Raw genomic sequence first — 19887 nt, 5'->3', positions numbered from 1 at the left:
AATTAAATTAGTTCTGGACCCTGAACAAATGCAATTTTCAGCCTTTGCGATATTGGTATCTTGGAAATTAAAAGTTCATGCTTCAGGGCACAAACTGGCCACCAAGTGGGGCAACTATAACATTCTTCTCTGTGATAGAAAACTGCACAATGAGGAAGGCCTTCTCTAGCAGTTTAGCTATGATTCACTGCACAAGGAGACAGGCCAATAGAGATAGATCAATAGTATGCTCAGTGCAGCTATTCCCTTGACTTAAAAATTAATTCCTGGCACAAGGCCTAGGATATCTCATGTGAAGCAGAATTTATTTTCTAAAAAGCAAGTTTTATAACAGGAACACTCACACAAATTTCCTTTTGCACTGTTTGTACACATAACCCTATGGAACAGCCACAGTATTCTCCTCCCAGGCTCCTGGCCTGGAGCAGCTCCCAGGACTGCTCCTACACAGACCCTCCTCTCTGTGGGGTCAATCCCCTACCCACAACAGAAAGAAAAGCTGCTATAAAGAGTTGAAATAAATGGTATGTAATAATTTTCTTCACCTGTTCTGTGCTGTTTGGGCTCGTGCTGGACCCCACTGTATTCCACTAGCGTGCTCTTGTTGAAGGTTGCTTCTGATACCAACTGGAATGTGATGTTACTGTAGCAAATACCTGGCAGCCAGTGATTGAAAACTGTTTTACCTTTAAAGAAATCTGCAGAAGGTTTAAAGAGAAAAGAAGAAAGGAAAATAGAGGATAATGCATCAAATGTTCACTTTCTGAGAATGCAACTGCACATGCTGACCTGGCAGTGTTTCAGATGTTTAAACATTGCTCAGCCTGCTCTGAGACATGAAATTGTAACAATTCAGTTTGCCAAAAATTTTTCTGGCTGTCAAAGCCACTTTGCTACCAAAAAAAAAAAAAAAAAAAGAAAAGACAAAAAAGCCCAGCACAAGAAACATGAACTACTTTTCACAGGCAGGGGAACTGAATCTGGCAACCTGTTCCACATGACACTGAATATCTCAAAGAGCATCTGACAGTTCCTGCAGACCTTTAACTGCTGCACGCAAAAGCCTCTTTGGTCTTTTGCTGACTGAGGCACAAGGCTCAGGGTAGATGTTCAAAGGAGCATCCACATGCAACTGAGCACTGGCTGCAGGACTGAGGGCTCGGCTCACATCCACTGTCAGCGCACGTGTGGCCTGAAGAAAAGTTGCTTAGGGCTATTTGGCTACTGGAAGGAGTGTGCAAGCTGATTAGTGAATCTCTTAATTTAGGCTGACTTTTTTGTTTATCAGCAGCTTTAGCATTATAGCCCCTGGAACCATCTATTAGCTGTAGAAGATAAAAATTACTGCTGGTATCCCTTTTGTTCTCTGGAAAGAGGTCACCTATATTTTCTGCTATGGTCCAGATTTGCCCTTCCTAACTTTTGACACTTCACAGCATTGAAAATGTGACTTCTAGACCCAATTTGTATTGAAGCAAAGAGACACCAAAATCTTCTGACCTCCATCTGGAGGTGCTTATCTCCCTCTGCTGATTTTAAAGAGAGTTTACAGCGACAAACCTTTTGTTCTGGGAGCCTTAATTCAGTGCCTAAAATTCAATTCAGCACATACTGGATTCCTCAAAGGCATTTTACTGCCACTATGCAATGTTAAACCTTTGGGGTTTTAGGGCCCACAGAGTATGTGTGTCTCTCTCACCCCTCAGGGTTCTTCCCATAGGACAGTCACATTTACATCTCTCAGACAGATGCTGTGCTGAAGCTATACAGGCAAAAGGGAGTTCAGTTATAAACAAATGAAAAAAGAAAGTAGAATTTGCTCTTGTTCATTTAGGTAGTTAGATTGGTTGTTTAAATTGTTTAGGCTGACTGTCTAGACTGTTAAATTGATTGCCTTTGATTAGATTATTTTAAGAAGATTGAAATTTATATTATCCAGCATGGTTTATTAGCTTAGGGACAATACTGAATGTTACAGTAATATACAGCATAGTACTATTAGCACTGTGTCATTATATGATGATACAGAACAACCAGTTTTAGATCCTGTGCCAAGAATCAGACATATTGAATGGGTTTCCCTGCTCTGTGGCATCCCAAAGCTTTCCTATCAGCTGTTTACCAGACAGGAAACCTTGGCCAGAGGGAAGAGACTGGGAACTTTTTTAATGCTTTCAACTGACACAAAAATCCAGGGATTTTAATGAACATATCTAGAAAGCAAAAATGTATCTCTCTCCTTCCTAACGAGATTTGGGTTTCTTTCATTTTTCCTTTTCTTTTGAATTGCAGGGAAGATAAAAAGAAATGGTGGAAATTATATTTTAGATTTTAGTGTACATGTTAATTTGGAAGTACTAGAAATTGGGGATGGCTCCCCGAGTTGATTTCAGACTGATTAAAAAAATCCAGACCACTAAGTCGTCCTCTAAAATCCAAAAGAAAGGAAATATCACTAGAACTAGGACAGAAGCAAGTTTAAAAATCCCAAGTGAAAATACCAGCTCAAATCAAAGACCCATCCCTTACTTCATTATATAAAAACTATTATATAAAAGATTACCAGAAATATAAATCATTATAAACAATATATGTCAACACCACACCCAAGACCATTGTTTAAAATGTTACCAGTAGAGTTAGCATTAAGTTTTAGTGGAATAGTTTTCTCCTACCTTTGTACAGCATTGTTCTGTAGTCTTTTCCTTCCCAATAGCTTATATTTACCCTGGTAAAAACATTGTACTTCTCTGGGTACTGAATTTCAAACAATACTCCTGTTTCTGGAGATGGTTTGTAATCATAGATAGAAACATTGCTCACAGGAAGGGGTTCTAAAGGATATACAAACAAAAGGAAAAGAAAGGAGGAAAGGAACAGATTAATAGGCAAACTGAGTTCATCACACATATACACCATTAATGAAATAAATGGTTTTGCAAGGTATGGCACAGGCCCTCTTAAAGCTACCTCAGGGCTTCACAGAGGTCTGGGGAAAAGCTACTCGGGACATTGTCAAAGCCAATATTTCTGTGTCCACCTTCCCCCCAAAATAATTTATGTTCTTGACACTTAAGCTTTAAGAGAAAAATTTCCGTATTTCCCATAAAAAATAAAGTTGACATATAGCATTTATTATTTGGAGCACTCACAGTCATCACCTCAGGAAGATTTTTATCTTTAATACTTGCCAATCATGTAAAAGTGCCCAGACAAAAACAACAAAACACTTGAAATTGCTTGTGACTTTGGCATAAATGTAAGCTTTTAAGATTAACTGAGAAGCTTATCAGTGTAATGGCCAAAGGAAGCTGCATGAAGGAAGATTTTCTATTTTATCTACGCATTTCTTTATTTCATGGGTAGTTATACAGTCCCCATTCTTACTGTGTGAGAGGGCCACCATCTTCAACATATTTATCCACATCAAACTTCTACAAAACAGAGCAGAACTAGACCATTATTTAATAGATGAAGAACTGAGGTGCAGAGAAGTAAAATGGTTTACCGGAGGACACAGGGAAAGCCTGTGCACAGAAAGGAGGTAAGTGAGGCACTGACAATCTAGTGCTTTGAACTCTGAGCCAGGTAGGCTACAAAAAGTAAGTAAAACACCCCTGTGTCCTGTGATGTGGAATCTAGACCAGTGTAGCTCCACGAGCTAAGGAAAACCGTGTCAATTCACTGCAGCTGGGAGTCTGGACTCTTGCTAAAAATAAGAGAGTCACAGTTTTATTCATCCTTCTTTAGCCACCAAAAAAAACCCAAAACCACCAAAAAACACAAAAAACAACCCACCAACCTTTTTTGCTTGGTGCTCTCCTCAGCAAGAAAAAAATGATAGCAACCCAACTATACACTGGTAAAGGGACAAGGAGATATTCAAAACGAGGTTATACTGTTGGTTGAAATTTGTCATACTAACATATTTTAATAGAGATATTTAATGTAATTATGCCTACATCCTTACAAAGATCAGCATGTTGATTTAGTTCTTGCACACTATAGGGATCAGGCTGCAAAATTCAGGCTGTTGATTAGCATGGCCTTGGAGGACCCATCTGAGTTCAAAGTTCTGCTGCTGTAGGCCCTGGAGAAAAACTAATAAAATATTTTTCTCCAAAGAGCATACAGTCACAATGGGCAAGAGAAAGAATAGGTGAAAGGGAAGATCAGTATCAGTATCAAAAGGGGAATTACCCCACAGAGGGTGGAATAGGTTAACCAAAGATAGAAAAGCAAGACTGTAATGTAAGAGAAAACTTAATCCCAATGACCAGCACAGTGTTTTCACTGCAGCATTAAGTTTCCAGTGTGATGAGAAGCAGAGAAGAAAAATTACTGGGAACAAAATCACAGATGCAAACAGAATCTCTCACTAAGTCTTAAGAAGAAGTCGTGTTGTCACGTTTAACTTTGTCAGAGCATGGGAATGCAATGGTGTGGGACTTTTAAACTATTTCTCACAGCGAAGACACTTCATTAGCTTCATCCAATATATATTAGTATATTTGTACATTAACCACTTACAAATAATGGTTAATGTCCCACAGATAGTCTCACAGATACTAACAGGCACTTCAGAGATGGGATCTATGAAAATCCTGCTGACATTTCATGAAAGCCTAGAATTAAATCGGAGTAAAGCAGATCACAGGAAACAAAGCCTACCCTCTTCTTTCTGCTGAGACTCTTCCCATCGCTTATTCCAAAATAAATAGTGGATCTGACTATCCACACGACCAGAGGGTTCATATCACAGCTCACACAGCACACAATAGTAGTTTAAATGTCAGTAACCATCTCTAAACAGCACAACGCTCACATGCAGTCGTCTTTCATGTTAGAGAGTGTGCCCTGGGCTTTCTTCTGCTATCTCATTCACATCTGAGGTCTTGTTTCTGAAAGAATGACTGAAACTTTCTTATGTCAGTGATTAAATTACCCCATTTATTCCTTCCTACAACAAATCAAATAAAGGATGGAAGCTATATTCATTTTTAATCCAAATGATTTTTCCTCCTGATGCTTTGATTTAATTAACCAATAATTGAATTAAGTGGTAATCACCACAGACTCTCTTTCGTGTTGTTATCTTCCACTCGCTATCCTCTCCTTGCTCGTGGCTGATGTTAGCAGAGTAGCATGAGTAATATAATGCAATTTAAAGATTCTTCCATTATCTTACTTCCTTTGGCACCAAATCTTCACATCAAAAGCTATTTGCACACTGTGAAATTAAAAGAACACTCAGCAGATAACCATCATGTTCTGTTTTTCACTTACTAACTGCTCCTAGGGTTATTAAAATTAAAGAATATGTAAAATGCCACTCTACACTATCTATATTTATAATTAAACAGTCTGGTCTTTTTAATTTTACATTTTTCAGTATTTAGGATCCAGCTTGTTACAGATTTCAGTAATTCCCAAGAAATAACCTACATAAGGTGCAATTATAGAATCATAGAAATACAATACTTAGGGCTTTATAAACACTCTGTACTACATTGAAGTCATATTACAGAAGGGACCTAGAGCATTTCAGTGTCCCTCTAATAGCTTGTTTAAGGCACTTCTTCATGTACAATCTCTTCATTTTTAGACTTGCAGATTATATTTTTATACATACAGATAAGCTTGCAGGATCAAGACCTAAATTTGCCTTTTTTTTCTTAGTGTCTCAGAATCTGCTGCTCCTATAGCAACTGCTTTCCCATTTCATCTGTTTATTGGAAATTCAACTTCTCTTGTTTCTCCAGGACCTTACAGCATTTTGCATTTAGTATTTAACTTGCATTACACAAGAATCAAGATAGCATAATAAATGCACCTAACATATTCCTCAAATACCTTGGAAAATTCTGGGTGCTAAATCCTCCATTAATGCATTCAATTTGTGCCAGACACATTAATATTTGCAATTCAGGGAGTGGGAGGAGTGGCTGGGGGTTACATTAAAAATAGGTACTATATTTCAATCCTAATAAATTTGTTTGTAATATTTGTAGACTGTGTCACTCTACAGATTGAATTAATGATTTATTATTGTTGTAGCTTAGATGCAAGCATTACATATTGTTGGTTGAAACACAACTGAGATCAACTCTCTTGCTTCTCACTCTCACACCCAGATTAATCACTATTTACCTCCATATTGTGACTTTTATAAAAAAGATGCCCCATTAATGGAGTGACCTAACTCCCACAGGAGTCCCCCTTATTCACATGAAGAAGTTGTGATTTATATAATTTTCTCCCCAGGATGACACTATTTATGGATCCATATGACCAGTGGGAACAAGTCACAGCCAGGGTAAAGCTTCCATTATGCTGTAAACTTCAGGATTGTTTTACCTCTTACTAAAAGAAACCTCCTTTGAGGTTAAAAAGCTGTTGTTTAATATTTTGGGAACATAATGTTCAAGTTTATGATAAGCTAATAGAGATACCAGGTGCTATTGCTTATGGAAGGGAATGTAAGTGAAAATCTGAACAATGATGGTATATAGTGTAATTTCTACATGGCCACATAGGATGATAAATAAAAAGGTGATATAAAACTAAAAAAATAATATTATCACAAGAGCAAAGGCATATCTATTTTTCTTGAACAGATTGAGGCCAGTCATTTAGATCATCCTTACAATGGAAATTACAGAAGGAAATCATATGGTTGCAGTTCTTTCTGTTTCTTTGATTGTGATAGAGAGGTTTTTTAACCTTAAAAAGAGGATAACATGATTTATTTGCTAGAGAATCCTATGTATTAATGGACCTAGATGCTATTCTGAGTTACGTTTCAAAATTAGGGTTGCCACAGATAACCAGCCTTTTTAAAGATGTTTCATGTCATACTTTGAGGAAGAAAAAGCAACCAATCTCTGAAGCTCCTAGTTCAACAACTTTGATCCATTAACAAGCCAGAGGAAAGGATTCGACCTGCTGAATCACTTCCTGCAGCATCTGGCACAAGAACAACTGAGCATTAACTAAGCCTAATGCCAATTACTTGCTGAGAGCTGGAGATCAGAGTCGCAGGCAGCAGGCCTGATGGTCTCTTGAGGAAAATATTTTTTGTAGAAGACACTGAGGCAGAACTCTCCCTAAAGGGAATATATTTTACAGTGATGTATGTAAGGAATCATCAGCTTTTGAAACAATGAGACATTTACCACTCAAACCTCCGAATCATCAGCTAAAATAAAAGTCAGGCAGAGCAGCTCTTAATTACCATCAGAGATCCTCAGATCCTGATTTCTCCAATTCCCAGCAGAGATACATTTTTCCTTCAGCACACCATAGTTTTTCAATTGACTGCTTCCCCCATTCCTTCAAATCTACAAATGCTTTTTCCTTCACAATAAAAAGAAAATTTGACAGTGAATTTGAAAAAAAAAAATTGAGGCTATATGTGTATGAGTCACCCTGCGAAGAATAAAACAGGGCTCCATAAAAAATAGAGGATGAGTGAGAATTTCAGTCACTTATTTTACAGACATGGTCTTTATTTCTCTCATAAACTTACTTTGAAATCAATTAGCAATAACGTGGAACTTTCCTTCCAATATTGGAGCACACTAAATGAATAATAAATATTTTGGAGTTACTTCACTCCCCTTGAAAAGCCAAAGGTCCAAGAGTAGAGGAAAGCAGGTTTGAAATAGTTGTGTTAGATACCAGAACTACTTCTAACATTGTCCAGACTGAAGACTGGAAAGAAAGTCACTTTGATAGGCATAATACAATTGCACTCATAGGAATCTGGACAGGACGGTTGTGATTCGCATGACTATTCTTGTGAAAATCATCACAGGAACCTTTAAAAGGTAGTCAGGGTTTCAGGTTCTCTCCTTCAGTAAAGTACTGAGTTCAATTTGCTGAATACAGCTTTGCTACAGAATCAGAAGAAAAAGTGCTATTTTGTGCTCAAATTTCATGTGACTGGTTTCCTATCTAAGAGCTGAAGGCACGCTCTCTGTTCATATCATCCTTCTTATGTCGCAGCTCAGGAAGCAATTAAAGGATGTGGCCTGTGTTCCAGCTGAAAAAACCCTTGGGCTCTGTCTCAGTTTAACGAGACTGAAGTGTTTTGCTAAGGAGGGTGAGTTATGAGGAAGACCAAGCTCCTCCCTCCAAGCAATTGTAAATCCGAAATTAAGGGGCTCCAACTGAGGGAGTATGGAGAAAGAAAAAGATAACAGCCCTTTATCAAAGGATATATGTGTATTGGCAGAACAACAAGAGAACACAAAAACAACTAAACAATAATCCTTCACCCAAAGTTCCCTACAAAGAAAACAGTTCAGTACTTTCTGCCTTTTGGCGCAATTCTAACCACTGTCAGCAGGGGGCACTGTTGGGCTCTGGCAGTCGCCGTGTGAGGCCCCGGTGTGCAGGAGAAGCTGAAAATGGCGATCTCCCCCCCACACTGAGAAGGGGAAGGGGAAAAAGGGAAAAGAAGGGTTCTTCCCACAGACTCACGCTGTGGGCAGCTGGCTCTGGCCGGGATTTCCCCCCTTTCATAGACGGGCACAAGCTGCTGCCAGCACAGGAGTGGAGGAGGGAAGGGGCAGCCCCCTTCTCCAAAGGTTTCTCCACAGAAGGGCCAAGCCTCTCCGATGAAATCTGAGCAAGTCTGGGCTGGGGGCAGAACAGGGTGCGGGAAAATGGAAGCAAACCGGGACCGGAAGCAGCCAGATGACCCGGCCGAAAACAAAATGAACTTCAGAACCCCCTCACACAAACACCCTCCCTGAGTCAGGGCAAAAGTGAAGTGCCTTCAGTTTCACGAGGAGAGAACAAAAAATCCCCTCCCCCCTTCCTCCCCCCCAGGTCTTTTGAGGGCCATCAGCTTGGAATGTGAGTCTGTTATCTAGTACTTTTGTGTATGTGAATCACCCCAGCCAAACCACCCTCCCCCTTCCTCCCCTTCCTCATTCAACATCTTTCTTTCACAGTGATGCAGGTGAAAGAAAAATTCCCACTTGGTTTTTAGAACAAGTAAACCTATGACAGGCTCTGATAAGACATATTGCAACAAATATCTTGTCCTTTGCATTACAACAATCCGGGTTACAGGACCTAAACAAGGAAACCCTGTAGTTTGTGGTCTTTTGATTACCTTGAAAAAGCCCTGAAGAGACAAGCAGAACATAAACTTAGAAAAGGCCCAAATTAACAATGGAAACTTCAAATGGTAGCATACCTACATGAATATATGTCATGCACACGTGCAAGGCAAGGACACGATCCAAGACAGCCATCATGGCTTCACTAAGGGCAAATTGTGCCTGACCAATCTGGTGGCCTTCTGTGATGGAGTGACTGCAATGGTCAACAGGGTAAAACTGACTGTTATCACCTACCTAGGATTCTGTAAGGCCTTTGGCATGGTCTCACATGACATCCTTATCTCTAAACTGAAGAGATATGGATTTGAATGGTGGACTATTTGGTGGATAAGCAATTGGCTGGGTGGACACTTCCAGAAAGCTATGGTCAATGGCTCTATGTTCAGCTGGAGGCCAGTGATGAGTGCTGTCCCTCAGGCCTCTGTCTGGGGACTGGTGCTCTTTAAGACCTTTATCAATGACAGTGAGATCGAGTCCACCATCAGCAAGCCTGCAGTGACACAACAGAATGAAGGGATGCCCTCCAGAGGGATCTGGACACACTCTAGAAGTGGGCCCATAAGAACTTTATGAAGTTCAACAAGTCCAAGTGCAAGATGCTTCACTTCAGTTGGGGCAATCCTAAACATGGTATCATGGCTTGGATCAGAAATAGTGTTTCCAGCAGGACTAGGGCAGTGATTACGCTCCTGTACTCAGCACTGCATCTAAAATCCTCTTTTCAGTTTTTAGCCCCTCTCTGCAAGAAACACATTGAAGTGCTGGAGCGAGCCCAGAGAAGGGCAATGAAGCTGGTGAAGGGTCTGGAACACAAGTCTGATAAGGAGCAGCTGAGGGAGCTGGGGTTGTTTAACCTAGAGAGAAGGCTCAAGGGGGAGACTTTATCACTCTCTGCAACTTCCTTAAAGGAGGGTGGGAGGGTGTAGTGAGGTGGGGGTCAGTCTCTTCTCCCAGGTAACAAGTAACACAACAAAAGGAAATGGCCTCAATGTGCACCAGGGGAGGTTTAGTTTAGATATTAGGAAAAACTTCACTGAAAGGGTGGTCAGGCATTAGAACAGGCCACCCCAGGAAGTGATTCAGTCACTTCTGTCCCTGGAAGTGTTCAAAAAACATGTGGATGTGGCACTTGAGGACATGGGCTAGTGGGGCAGTGTTAGGTTAATGGTTGAACTCGTTGATCTTAGAGGTCTTTTCCAATCTCAATGATACTGTAATTCTATGTTATATGTATATTTATATAATGTTATTTTATATTTTTCTATGTCCATATTTATGCAGATATATATATATTTATAGTTACACATATATATCTATAGATGCACAGACATAATGTATAAATACATATTTTGTTAGCTTTTAAAAGCTTTTCTGGCCAGAAACCTTTAAGGGGTAATGTAAGTCTTATACTCAAATGGAGTCTTCTCTTCAAAAGCTTCAACCTGTGAAGAGACATAGTCATTTCTTGCCAATTTGCTTAGATGTAGCATACTGCTGAGAGATGTGAATAGGAGAAAGGAAATGTCATCAAGATATACCACCAGAAAGCAGAGGTCTTTCATGACTCTCACCGAATTTCTAAGCAGCCAGTGTCTTTGAAGGACCTTGGTCTCGTTTTGACCTGCTCAATTTGAATACACACTGCTCAGATCTGCAGCATATGGCCAAGTTGAAAGACTGCACCTCCCTGCGCAATTTCCTTTGCAGGCATCAGAAGATCCCAGAAAACTGTTGTGGAAATTGAAGTACAGCCTTGGGAATAACCACACTGGCATCACTGGCTATCCTGCTTGATTTATTCTGTGGCAGTGTAATGAATGGGGCCAATCTGCCACTGGTAAAGCTCTCCTGATATCAATGAACTTAGAACAGGAATTAATTTGGTCATAGAAGTTAGCTGCAATGTGCCATTATTTCATGAGTAAGATATAGATGGAATAAATTAGATAGTTCTATGTCTTTGCATGGTTAAAATAAAACAAGAATGCTAAACAGGCTGAGAGAGCATAAGGCATGAAATAAAATATGAAACTATCCTAATTACTGTCTGCTAAAAAAGATCAAGTTAATTAGTAGTCATAAAATTATGTAAAACAGGCAGTGGACAATAACAATAAGAGGAAAATAAAATCCCAAACCAACTATCACCTCATGAATTTTTGTAGGAGAAGCCAGTGGTCACTATAGGAGTTTTAAGATCTCTTCCTAAAAGCTGAAAGGTACTGAAATACCTTAAAAAGCCCACCCTGCCACACTGTCTTCTCATTCCAAATTTACTTTCATTGCTGTAGCCTTGTGCTCCAAAAGATGAACTGTCTTAGTAGCAGAGGCTGCTACATGAGAGCTAGCACTCATCAGTCTGGCCAACAGAAAATATTACGCAGGAGATTGGACCCTTTCCCTTCCAAAGCTCACAATTTACTTTTAGTGCTCAGTAAAGCATCCTTCAATGCTGCCTGCAGGAATGTGGTTTCTTTTCCATGAACCTGGTTGTTTCTCTGTTGAGACAAAACCAGAGAAACCCATTGTTCCCTTTTTGTTACATGAATTCCCCAAGCAGGGCTGGCTGACTGCCAAAATCACCTGTCCTTCAGAGGTATGGGTGAGCAGCAGCAGGAAACCCCACAATGCTGCCAGCACACACCCACATAAGACAGGTGGTGAAAAGGTGTGGGCTCCTTTTTATCAGGAAGGACACCATCAAGATGTGGAGGAGGGAGAGTGACATGGGATATGCCCCTTGGAGCCGTCAGCCTCTCGCTTTTTCGGGAACACCTTGAGGAAATCCCCTCAACCAGAAATGGGAAGTCTGGGGCTGGCTTTGGTCGGCTTCCTTCTTCCCTCAGAGATTCCCTGCACAGGAGCATGTACACCATCTGCCATCTTGGATCACATTTTCCCTGCTACCAGAGGCCTTTGTGGGCTCTGGAAATCAAAGAGCAGAACCCTGTTGCACAACTGCAAATGCAGCATTCAAAACCCGCTAAAAATGCAAACTGAGGCTCTTTTTTTTCAGTTGCATGTGACACTGGATGCTTCCATTATATTCTTTGAAGAAAACAAATATAAAGTAGGAAATTGGATTAGAATTACTATTTTGTATGCAAGGTTACAGCAGTCAAAGGAGAGGGGATTCAGGCTGCCTATGAACCCTGAAGTTGTTCACTACGCACAGATGTTCTTGCACATATGCCTTAAGACTTTCATTACCCAACAACATGATATTTTTCCCATGGTACTCTTCATGGTTGCCCTCATCATTGCACAACTTTAGCACACGAAGGAAGGCTGAAGAATATACATGTGATGCAAAATCTCGTTAGTCCTAAATTTCAGGCACACTCAATAACATATGAGTCTACTTCAATAGGCTTTGAATGCTATTACAGTGGACGATGTTTCCTCATTGAAAAAACAATAGAGGTACAAAAAATCATAATCATTCCTCAGCTGTAAACCAAATAAAACCACCTGTAGATTCCCAGGTGCCATTTAGCAATAAAAAAAAAAAAAAAATCTGGAAATTGGTCCATCCAAATAAATTTTTGTCATTTTCCAGATGAAGAAATCATTTTATATTCTACAAATTGTTTTCACGTTGGCACATGGAAACAGTTCTGGAGCAATCGGAGCCAGAAACACAGCTGGAATCACACAGAAATCTGTGCTGCTTTGCATGATGACAGAGCAAACAAAATCCCATATCTCCCCCATGAACAATGTACCTGGAGGTAGTAAGAGACAAGCTACTACAAATATGGTCTCCATCACAAAAACCTCCAGCTGTACTGGCTGGAAACACATCATTTTGGTGACTTTTAGTACTGCTTCGACATATTAGCAATCATAGAACATTGTTATAGCATTTAAAACAGTATAAACTTTACCATGTAACAGGAGTGCTTTACATTGAAATATCAGTCAATACTTTTCATGCCTTTTACTAGATTTATGGAACTCCTGGTTCAAAGGACTTAGGATGAAAATCTGAGAAGGAGGTTCATCCATCACACTATTCCAGTACGTTACACCTCAGTGTTCAGGAAGGCTCAGCCAGGGGAAACCTACAGGCATTCCTTTCTTCTTGCCCAGATCTTATGAATTTTCATTCAAACCTTCTCAAGATATCTTCCCTACTATTCTCACACAGGGATGCATCCTACACACAAGCAAGATCTATTGAAAAAAGCCACAAACCCACCCAACCTTTTCCACAAGAAGAACTTCTGGGGAACACCCCCCTTCCCCCCAAAAGACAAGAAACAGAAGAAAAAAAGAGTAAGGTGTTACTTACTGGTTAACACAGTGATTGATCTTGCTGACTTGGAAACCATATTTGAGTTCACTACCAAGAGAGTTACTATGTAATACAGGCCATGGTATTTGGCATTAAAAACAACAGGGGCAGGTAAAGTGCTATTGAATTCTTCGAACTGGAAAAAGTAGTTCTTGGATTCTCCAGCTATCTTCACAACATATACAGAGGACGAGCTCACCACATCAGATGCTTCCAGGGAGACAATGATACAATTGTCTTCTCGGACAGTAACTTGGAAAGGTTCTGCGTTCTGTAAGACAAGAATAAAGAGTTCGCTGAAGTAAAATAAATTATTATGCTTTCACATGTTTCCCATAAGATCATAAGATAAACTCACATTATATTTGCAATAAAGCTATATTTTGTATTCCGTAAGAGAGTTTACATAAAATCCTAGCAATTATTTCAGACTACAATTCACAGTCAGCCACATAGTTCACAGGCACTTGATTATCAGGCCAGTCTCTCTGCAGCACAGGCTGGATTCTGCCATGTGCTTTCTAATGCTCTGGATACTTCATTCCTTACATCCCGAGGAACAAAGCCCCTGTCATTCTTTCCTGACAGAAGGTGAAGTAGAGCAGAAGAAGGATGAGATTGAAAAGGATGCCAAGGCAAGAGGATTTCCAATAAAGTCTCAAAGTCATTTAAATCCTGAAAAATATATTATTAAACCAAGACTCCTTTATCTTGCAGAAACGGTATCATATATTCCTCAATGCAATATATTCTGAAAGCCTACAACTGCAGAATAATTCTTGGCACTGACTAAGCTTTTCCAATTATCCCCATTCCAGCAAGTACCAGATGATAAGCAGCTCTCAGCACTATGTCCATAGTTTTGACTGGCACTTTTCACTTCCTAAGCTACAGCATTTCATTTTAATACTTCTTTTATTAGTAGTAGAGATAAAGGAGCAATTTAACCTTGTTTTCATGTATCATGAGCATGTTATTGACAGCTGAAAACCCTTTCCTTTTTATTAATTTCAAACCAGCTATCAGAAGTACTTGTTCTCTACAAGAATTTCAAAACAGATTCATAGTAACTAATGAGAGGGAAAAGTTGAAGTTTACATTAAGAGTTGCTTCTTTGTTTATTACACTACACTGCTCCTTAGAATTTTTTTAACCCCCGTGAAAACTGTAATATCTGATATTTTCAGTTCCCAACTCTACAGTATCTCTTTCTCCTTCATCTTCACAGGCTGAGCTCTCAGGGCAGGGTGGGCAACCATGGCTAGTTTGCAACTTACTCATTCAGTCAAGTTCTTTCTGTACCAAAGATCTTCCTTCAGAGATTACTTCTAGCAGCCTGGCTACCTCCTGTCTTATTGTAGTTTTGTTTAGTGGGGACTCTTCCAGGAGAATAATCTTTCTGGGATTTATGCTGCAGGAGCCAGAATCCCTATTTTGAAATCACACATATGGTGTTGCCAACTCCTGGCATTCAAAAAAAACCCCCAGCAACAACAACAACAACAACAAAACCCCCACCAAGAACAAAGCATTGGTTCTAGGAGTGTAGGATTTTAAACAACAGTAGTTCATTTTTTCACATATTTATGCTATTATCATTGGGCTTTGACATTTGCAGTGTACCTAAGGCAATATCATCCTACAGGCAAAACCATAGACTTGAGAAAAAGGACCTAAGCAAACCCACTCATCTGATCCAACATGAGGACAAGGCAACAAGAATATAATCAGTTCAGCCCAAATAGGAAAATTTGTCTAAACAGCTTCAGCCCTTTGATTACAAATAGAGGCAATGCAACTTCAACTCCCGATTTGAGGTTTACTTTGATTAGTCTTTTTAAAAATTACTTTTAAGTTGTTAAAATCCTATAAGCCAATGCTATCAATGGAAGAATATTTTGGTGCAGAAGCCTGGGTAGTTGTTGACAGATGGCAGAGCAATTGCTCCAAGAGGTTTACAGTGTAAAGGCTATAATTATGTAGAAGCTTCCATGTGTTCTCCTTAGCCTCACCTGAGTTCAACAGGCTGACCCTTGAGCAGATCAAAACACCACAGATCAAGTGGTTGTATTTTGCCTAAAATCCCAATCTAGCATTTCGATTCACACAGATTCAAACATGTTTAGATCCGGTCAAAAACAATCAGAGGTTCTCTTATCCTCCCTCCTCCCTATTTTCTGTGCACTGAGGAAATGTGGAATGAATCCTACTTTAGCCCTCCTGATGTGGGAAGACAGCAAAAGAAAGCCACACATGAACTGGCTTATCAGAAACATGTGTGTCATTTTATCACAGAAACCAAGGTTGTCTTTGAAGACCAAGCAAGGATTGAGCAAGGTTATTTCTACATATTAAGCTTGAAGTGCATGTATAATCCCATAGAAGTCCATGGGTTTTGACCTTCCATAGACTTGCATTTAAATGCTTCACTAGAGGAAAAAGAATGCTGTTATCTCTAAAATTACTCTGGCCTTCCCTTGGCCTTGCCACTGAATCACATGGTCCTAACTCAATGTGCCTACCTGGCTATGAAGAGACAGCCAAAAGTGCCAAGCAAAATTTATAATAAATAATAATGGCCAGTCTTCGCGAACGAAGATTTGGGGAAAGGTCTTTTTACCTTTCCAGCCTGCGCAATGGATTTTTTTAGGTGAGACACAGCCTGCGCTGAACTGAGCCCACCCTTTAATCCTAAAGTTCATCTGCCGGGGCCAAGCAAGCTTGGACAATGGCAGTGAGGTCCTCAGGACGTAGGTTTGTTTAGAGTGACCTTCTCATAGATGGATGGCCTTACAGGGCTAACGGGCTCCATCTGCCCGGGGGACTGGCTGGGATTCGAACCTGGGTCGCAGAGGTGAGAGTCCTGCATGCTAACCACTAGGCCACCAGGGGTCCCCAAGCAAAATTTATATGTGCAGCAAACAGTTCAAAGCAAGTTCCTTGTAGCTGGTTGTATTATAAATCATTTGCGATGTTAGTCAAGTCCAGCTGGAAATTAGGCATATAATTGCAGAGTCATAGACACTCCTAAGATATAATTAGATGCTTTCAGAGAGGGCTCATATGGGTTGTGATTTTATTCTTTGATTCCTCCATGGGTATTGTATTAACCATGTTGAAGACTGTGCTTTCATTTTTTCCCCTCTCAATGTTTTTGTGAATCCACAGCAAATACCCTTGAACAAATGATTCACTAACCTCCTTGAATAGTCCTCACACAATTGGCATAGAATGCCTCTGCTAGCTAAATAAAACCTCTCAGACAAATGCTGTGGTTACCTATGACAATATCTGACTGGGGTAAATAACTTTTTCTGAGTCCTTTATGACCTTAAGCATGTGGGGATTGTGAAATAACTTCCCTCCTCCGTGTCCAGATGCTCTTGAACCACTGCTGCCATGATATACAGGCATTTTTTGAGTGACATCTCTTTAGTAGGTGCATGCCTCATCCATCCCATGCCTGTGCATAATGCACCCCTCTCTTGAGTGGTACCTTTTCAGTGATTATGTGTTCCTCTTCCACACCACTGTATGCTCGCAGGGTTTTAAAGTGCTACATGCATGGGACACGTGGTTGGTGGGAGGCATCTGTTGCTTATTATCCACAGGCTCTTGAAAGAGCTCTTATCAATTAATTTTATCTCTAAGGTTTGGGTTATAGAATGAAGTGGCAGACAAGGGACGGATAAAAAGACTTAGCAATTAACATGTCATAAGATGAAATCTCCTTTGGGATTTGAATTTCACTTTGGCAGCGTTTTAAAAAGAACAGACCATTCTGGTCATCCTGTTTTCCACGTTGTACAAGGTGAGGGTTACCAGACAGAACTGGGCTTGTGATTTTGAAAGGAAGGCTAGGAAAAAACCTGAGTATTTTTTCTAAGCACCGCTGGAAGTGACAAACGTGCCCCACTTAACTAGATTGTAAAGCCAGTGTGTCTTAAGACTGACAGCATCAGTATGGTAAATACACATTTCATTACTTCTGGTCAGCTACCTCCAGGATTTAATTTGCTGGTGTCACAGCTTGAGCGGCTGTTTCATGCCTGTGGGGAAATTTGGCAGGGCTTGTGCATTCAGAACCAAATGATTAGCTCCTACTTCCTTCCTAGTTTATTATTACAAGCTCGTGCCATGATAAAGTACTTAGAAACTGAAAAAGAAGGGGGGGAGTAAATCCCACAATGCGATGCCTGTTCACAGTAATTTTCAGCTCAGGGATGAGTCATGCTAGTGGAATTTCCAGCCAATAACCAGGTCCCAATTAAAAAAAAAAAGGAAAGGGAGGCAAGGAGATATACAACACGTGAAATAAACAATATTCAAAGAGTAATAGGAAAATAAATGGTGTGCAGCAGAGCTCAGAGTTCTCTTTTCAGAAGTCTATATCCTCAGTTCATTTCCTTTTAACAGAATGAGGAAGAGCTCAAAGTTGCAAAACTACTAATTTTAAGTACTCTAGCTTTTGAATGTCTCACTCTCAAACACATTGTGCCAGAACCCAATTACCAGAAGTGCAAGTAGTTACATGTTGTGCTGACATTAGGAGGAGCTGTGAATGCTCATCAGCTCTGTAAAATTAAAGTACTGGTGACTGCATCACATTGTATAATGCTAAATAAGTGGAACTAAAATCCTGAACAAAACTGACTTTTGTCAGCTCTTACCGAGTAAATCCTGCAGTATCACAGTGTTTTCAAAGTGGGCATCTGAAATCCCCAAAGCCATGAGGATCTACTTCTTAGGCACCATTATAGTCACTTACTGTTTAATGCTGGACAAAAATAAGATCAATGCAATTGCTACAAGAAAATATTGAACACTGTATCCAGATCTCTTGGATGTGTTGGAAATACTGGTCATTTTGTGAGTGATTCTGCTACACTCATATGTTTTCTTCTGGTGGTCAATAATGTTAATTTCATTCTAAATCATATGATGATTCATTCTCACCACGATCCATCTTACTTGATTTTAGGTACTTAAATGGAATGACTAAGAGCCAGGATGACCTTTCCAGGCAGAGTACCTGTGGATTCATCTGAGATTGGAATGACTTTTGAAAGTGCACTGAAAGCCGAAGGGACTGTGGTCCCAGCCTGGCAAAATTCCTGCAGTCCTCTATCACTGGGTGCAGTGAGTCCAAGCCTTACAACAAAGATGGATTTCACTATCTTGGCCTCTGCTCTAGTCTTGCAGTGGTACCTCCACAGAAAGTACCTAAGAAATAAATAGTATTGCAAAACATGTCTCTTTGGAATTGCTAGCTATCATGGTTAGATCCTACAGTTTAGGCAAAAACATCCTTACAGAATTTAGGGAGTACATCCTAAGCTTTCCACATGTTGCAGTGAATTCTGGAGCACTTGAGTGCCAACTGAAGAAGAAAGGATTGTTTGAAATTGTCTTCAAGAGTCTGAACAAAGATGTTACAGCCTTGTAACAGAAATGTAAAGACTTCTTGAAAATAAGGGTATTTATTTCTGGGGCTTTTGTTTTTATCTATGCATCTCCACAGGCTGTGTAGAGAACATCCCTTAAAAAGTAGTCTTTAGAAGAAATACTCCATGGGAGAAATGCAAACCCAGATATTCAAGATTTTCCATGCAAAAAAGGAATATTTTAACAAGTGAAAAGATAGCAAAAGCAGCAGTTCTCAATAATTCATGATTTGTGATTCAGGTTAACACATCATTTCTGGCATTCTGCTCTATGAATAGTGTCCTCAGCACTGTTGCTATTCTCAGTCTCAAGAAGCCAGTAATAACAATCTGCTGGTCATATTTTATAAATGAGCTTCAACATTTCATTGCTCTGAGGGGCAGTTTTAAAGGGACAGGTATTTTTCCCATTTCTGCTCACAAATGCAGAATATGAGGGTGTTTTCTTTTATGCAAACATCATTATGGTAAGTACAGTCCACCACGTTTTGCTGTCATTCTGAATTTAATAGTCTGAAAGGAAATATTTCTTCACACAATCAACTGGTACTACAATAGCATTAAGTAAATTCCAGAATGTTGTTTTCAGTAAGGCTGATATCTTTTATGTATCACCTTATTAGCACATCCAATATTTAATAAATTATTTCTGAAGATATACCTCTATCCCATCTTTCTAGTGGAAACTGGAGAGGGCAAAGCTTAAACACAGACATTCACAGATACTGATGCTGAAAAAGTTTAAAACTAGATTAGAACTTCACAGATGGCATTTCTCCCTATTATTGATTCTGACTACACATGTACACCCCAAATACAACACTAATTCACACCCAGGCAGATATAGTTTGGTTTCTCTCCACTCTAGATATTTATCTTCTCCCTAGTACTAAAATTATATCAGAAAGGATAATTCTGCTGAAGAAATATATGAATTTGGCTCCCTTTCCTCATTTCAGACCTTCACAGAGCCTCTGCAATTAAAGATTAGCCATCCCTTGTGGATGTACCT

The 19887-nt window shown here is 39.8% G+C and overlaps 1 protein-coding gene across 3 annotated transcripts in view; it reads right to left on the bottom strand.

The window, feature by feature from the left end:
* The window catches only part of PTPRO (protein tyrosine phosphatase, receptor type O), a 155171-nt gene that overhangs the window by 55906 nt on the left and 79378 nt on the right, over positions 1–19887 (bottom strand). For all 3 annotated transcript variants that reach the window (XM_027699730.1, XM_027699731.1, XM_027699732.1), the window contains exons 2-4: positions 13429–13702; positions 2676–2834; positions 546–698 (exon numbers count right to left, since the gene is read on the bottom strand). In XM_027699730.1, the coding sequence (XP_027555531.1) occupies positions 546–698; positions 2676–2834; positions 13429–13702 (586 nt within the window). The remainder of the gene's footprint in view (positions 1–545; positions 699–2675; positions 2835–13428; positions 13703–19887) is intronic.

The sequence above is a fragment of the Neopelma chrysocephalum genome, unplaced genomic scaffold (genome assembly GCF_003984885.1).
Source record: "Neopelma chrysocephalum unplaced genomic scaffold, ASM398488v2 Primary Assembly neopelma1_139, whole genome shotgun sequence".
Taxonomy (NCBI): domain Eukaryota; kingdom Metazoa; phylum Chordata; class Aves; order Passeriformes; family Pipridae; genus Neopelma; species Neopelma chrysocephalum.
Note: the sequence above shows the minus strand (reverse complement) of the source record. Positions and strands in the feature narration are given on the sequence as shown.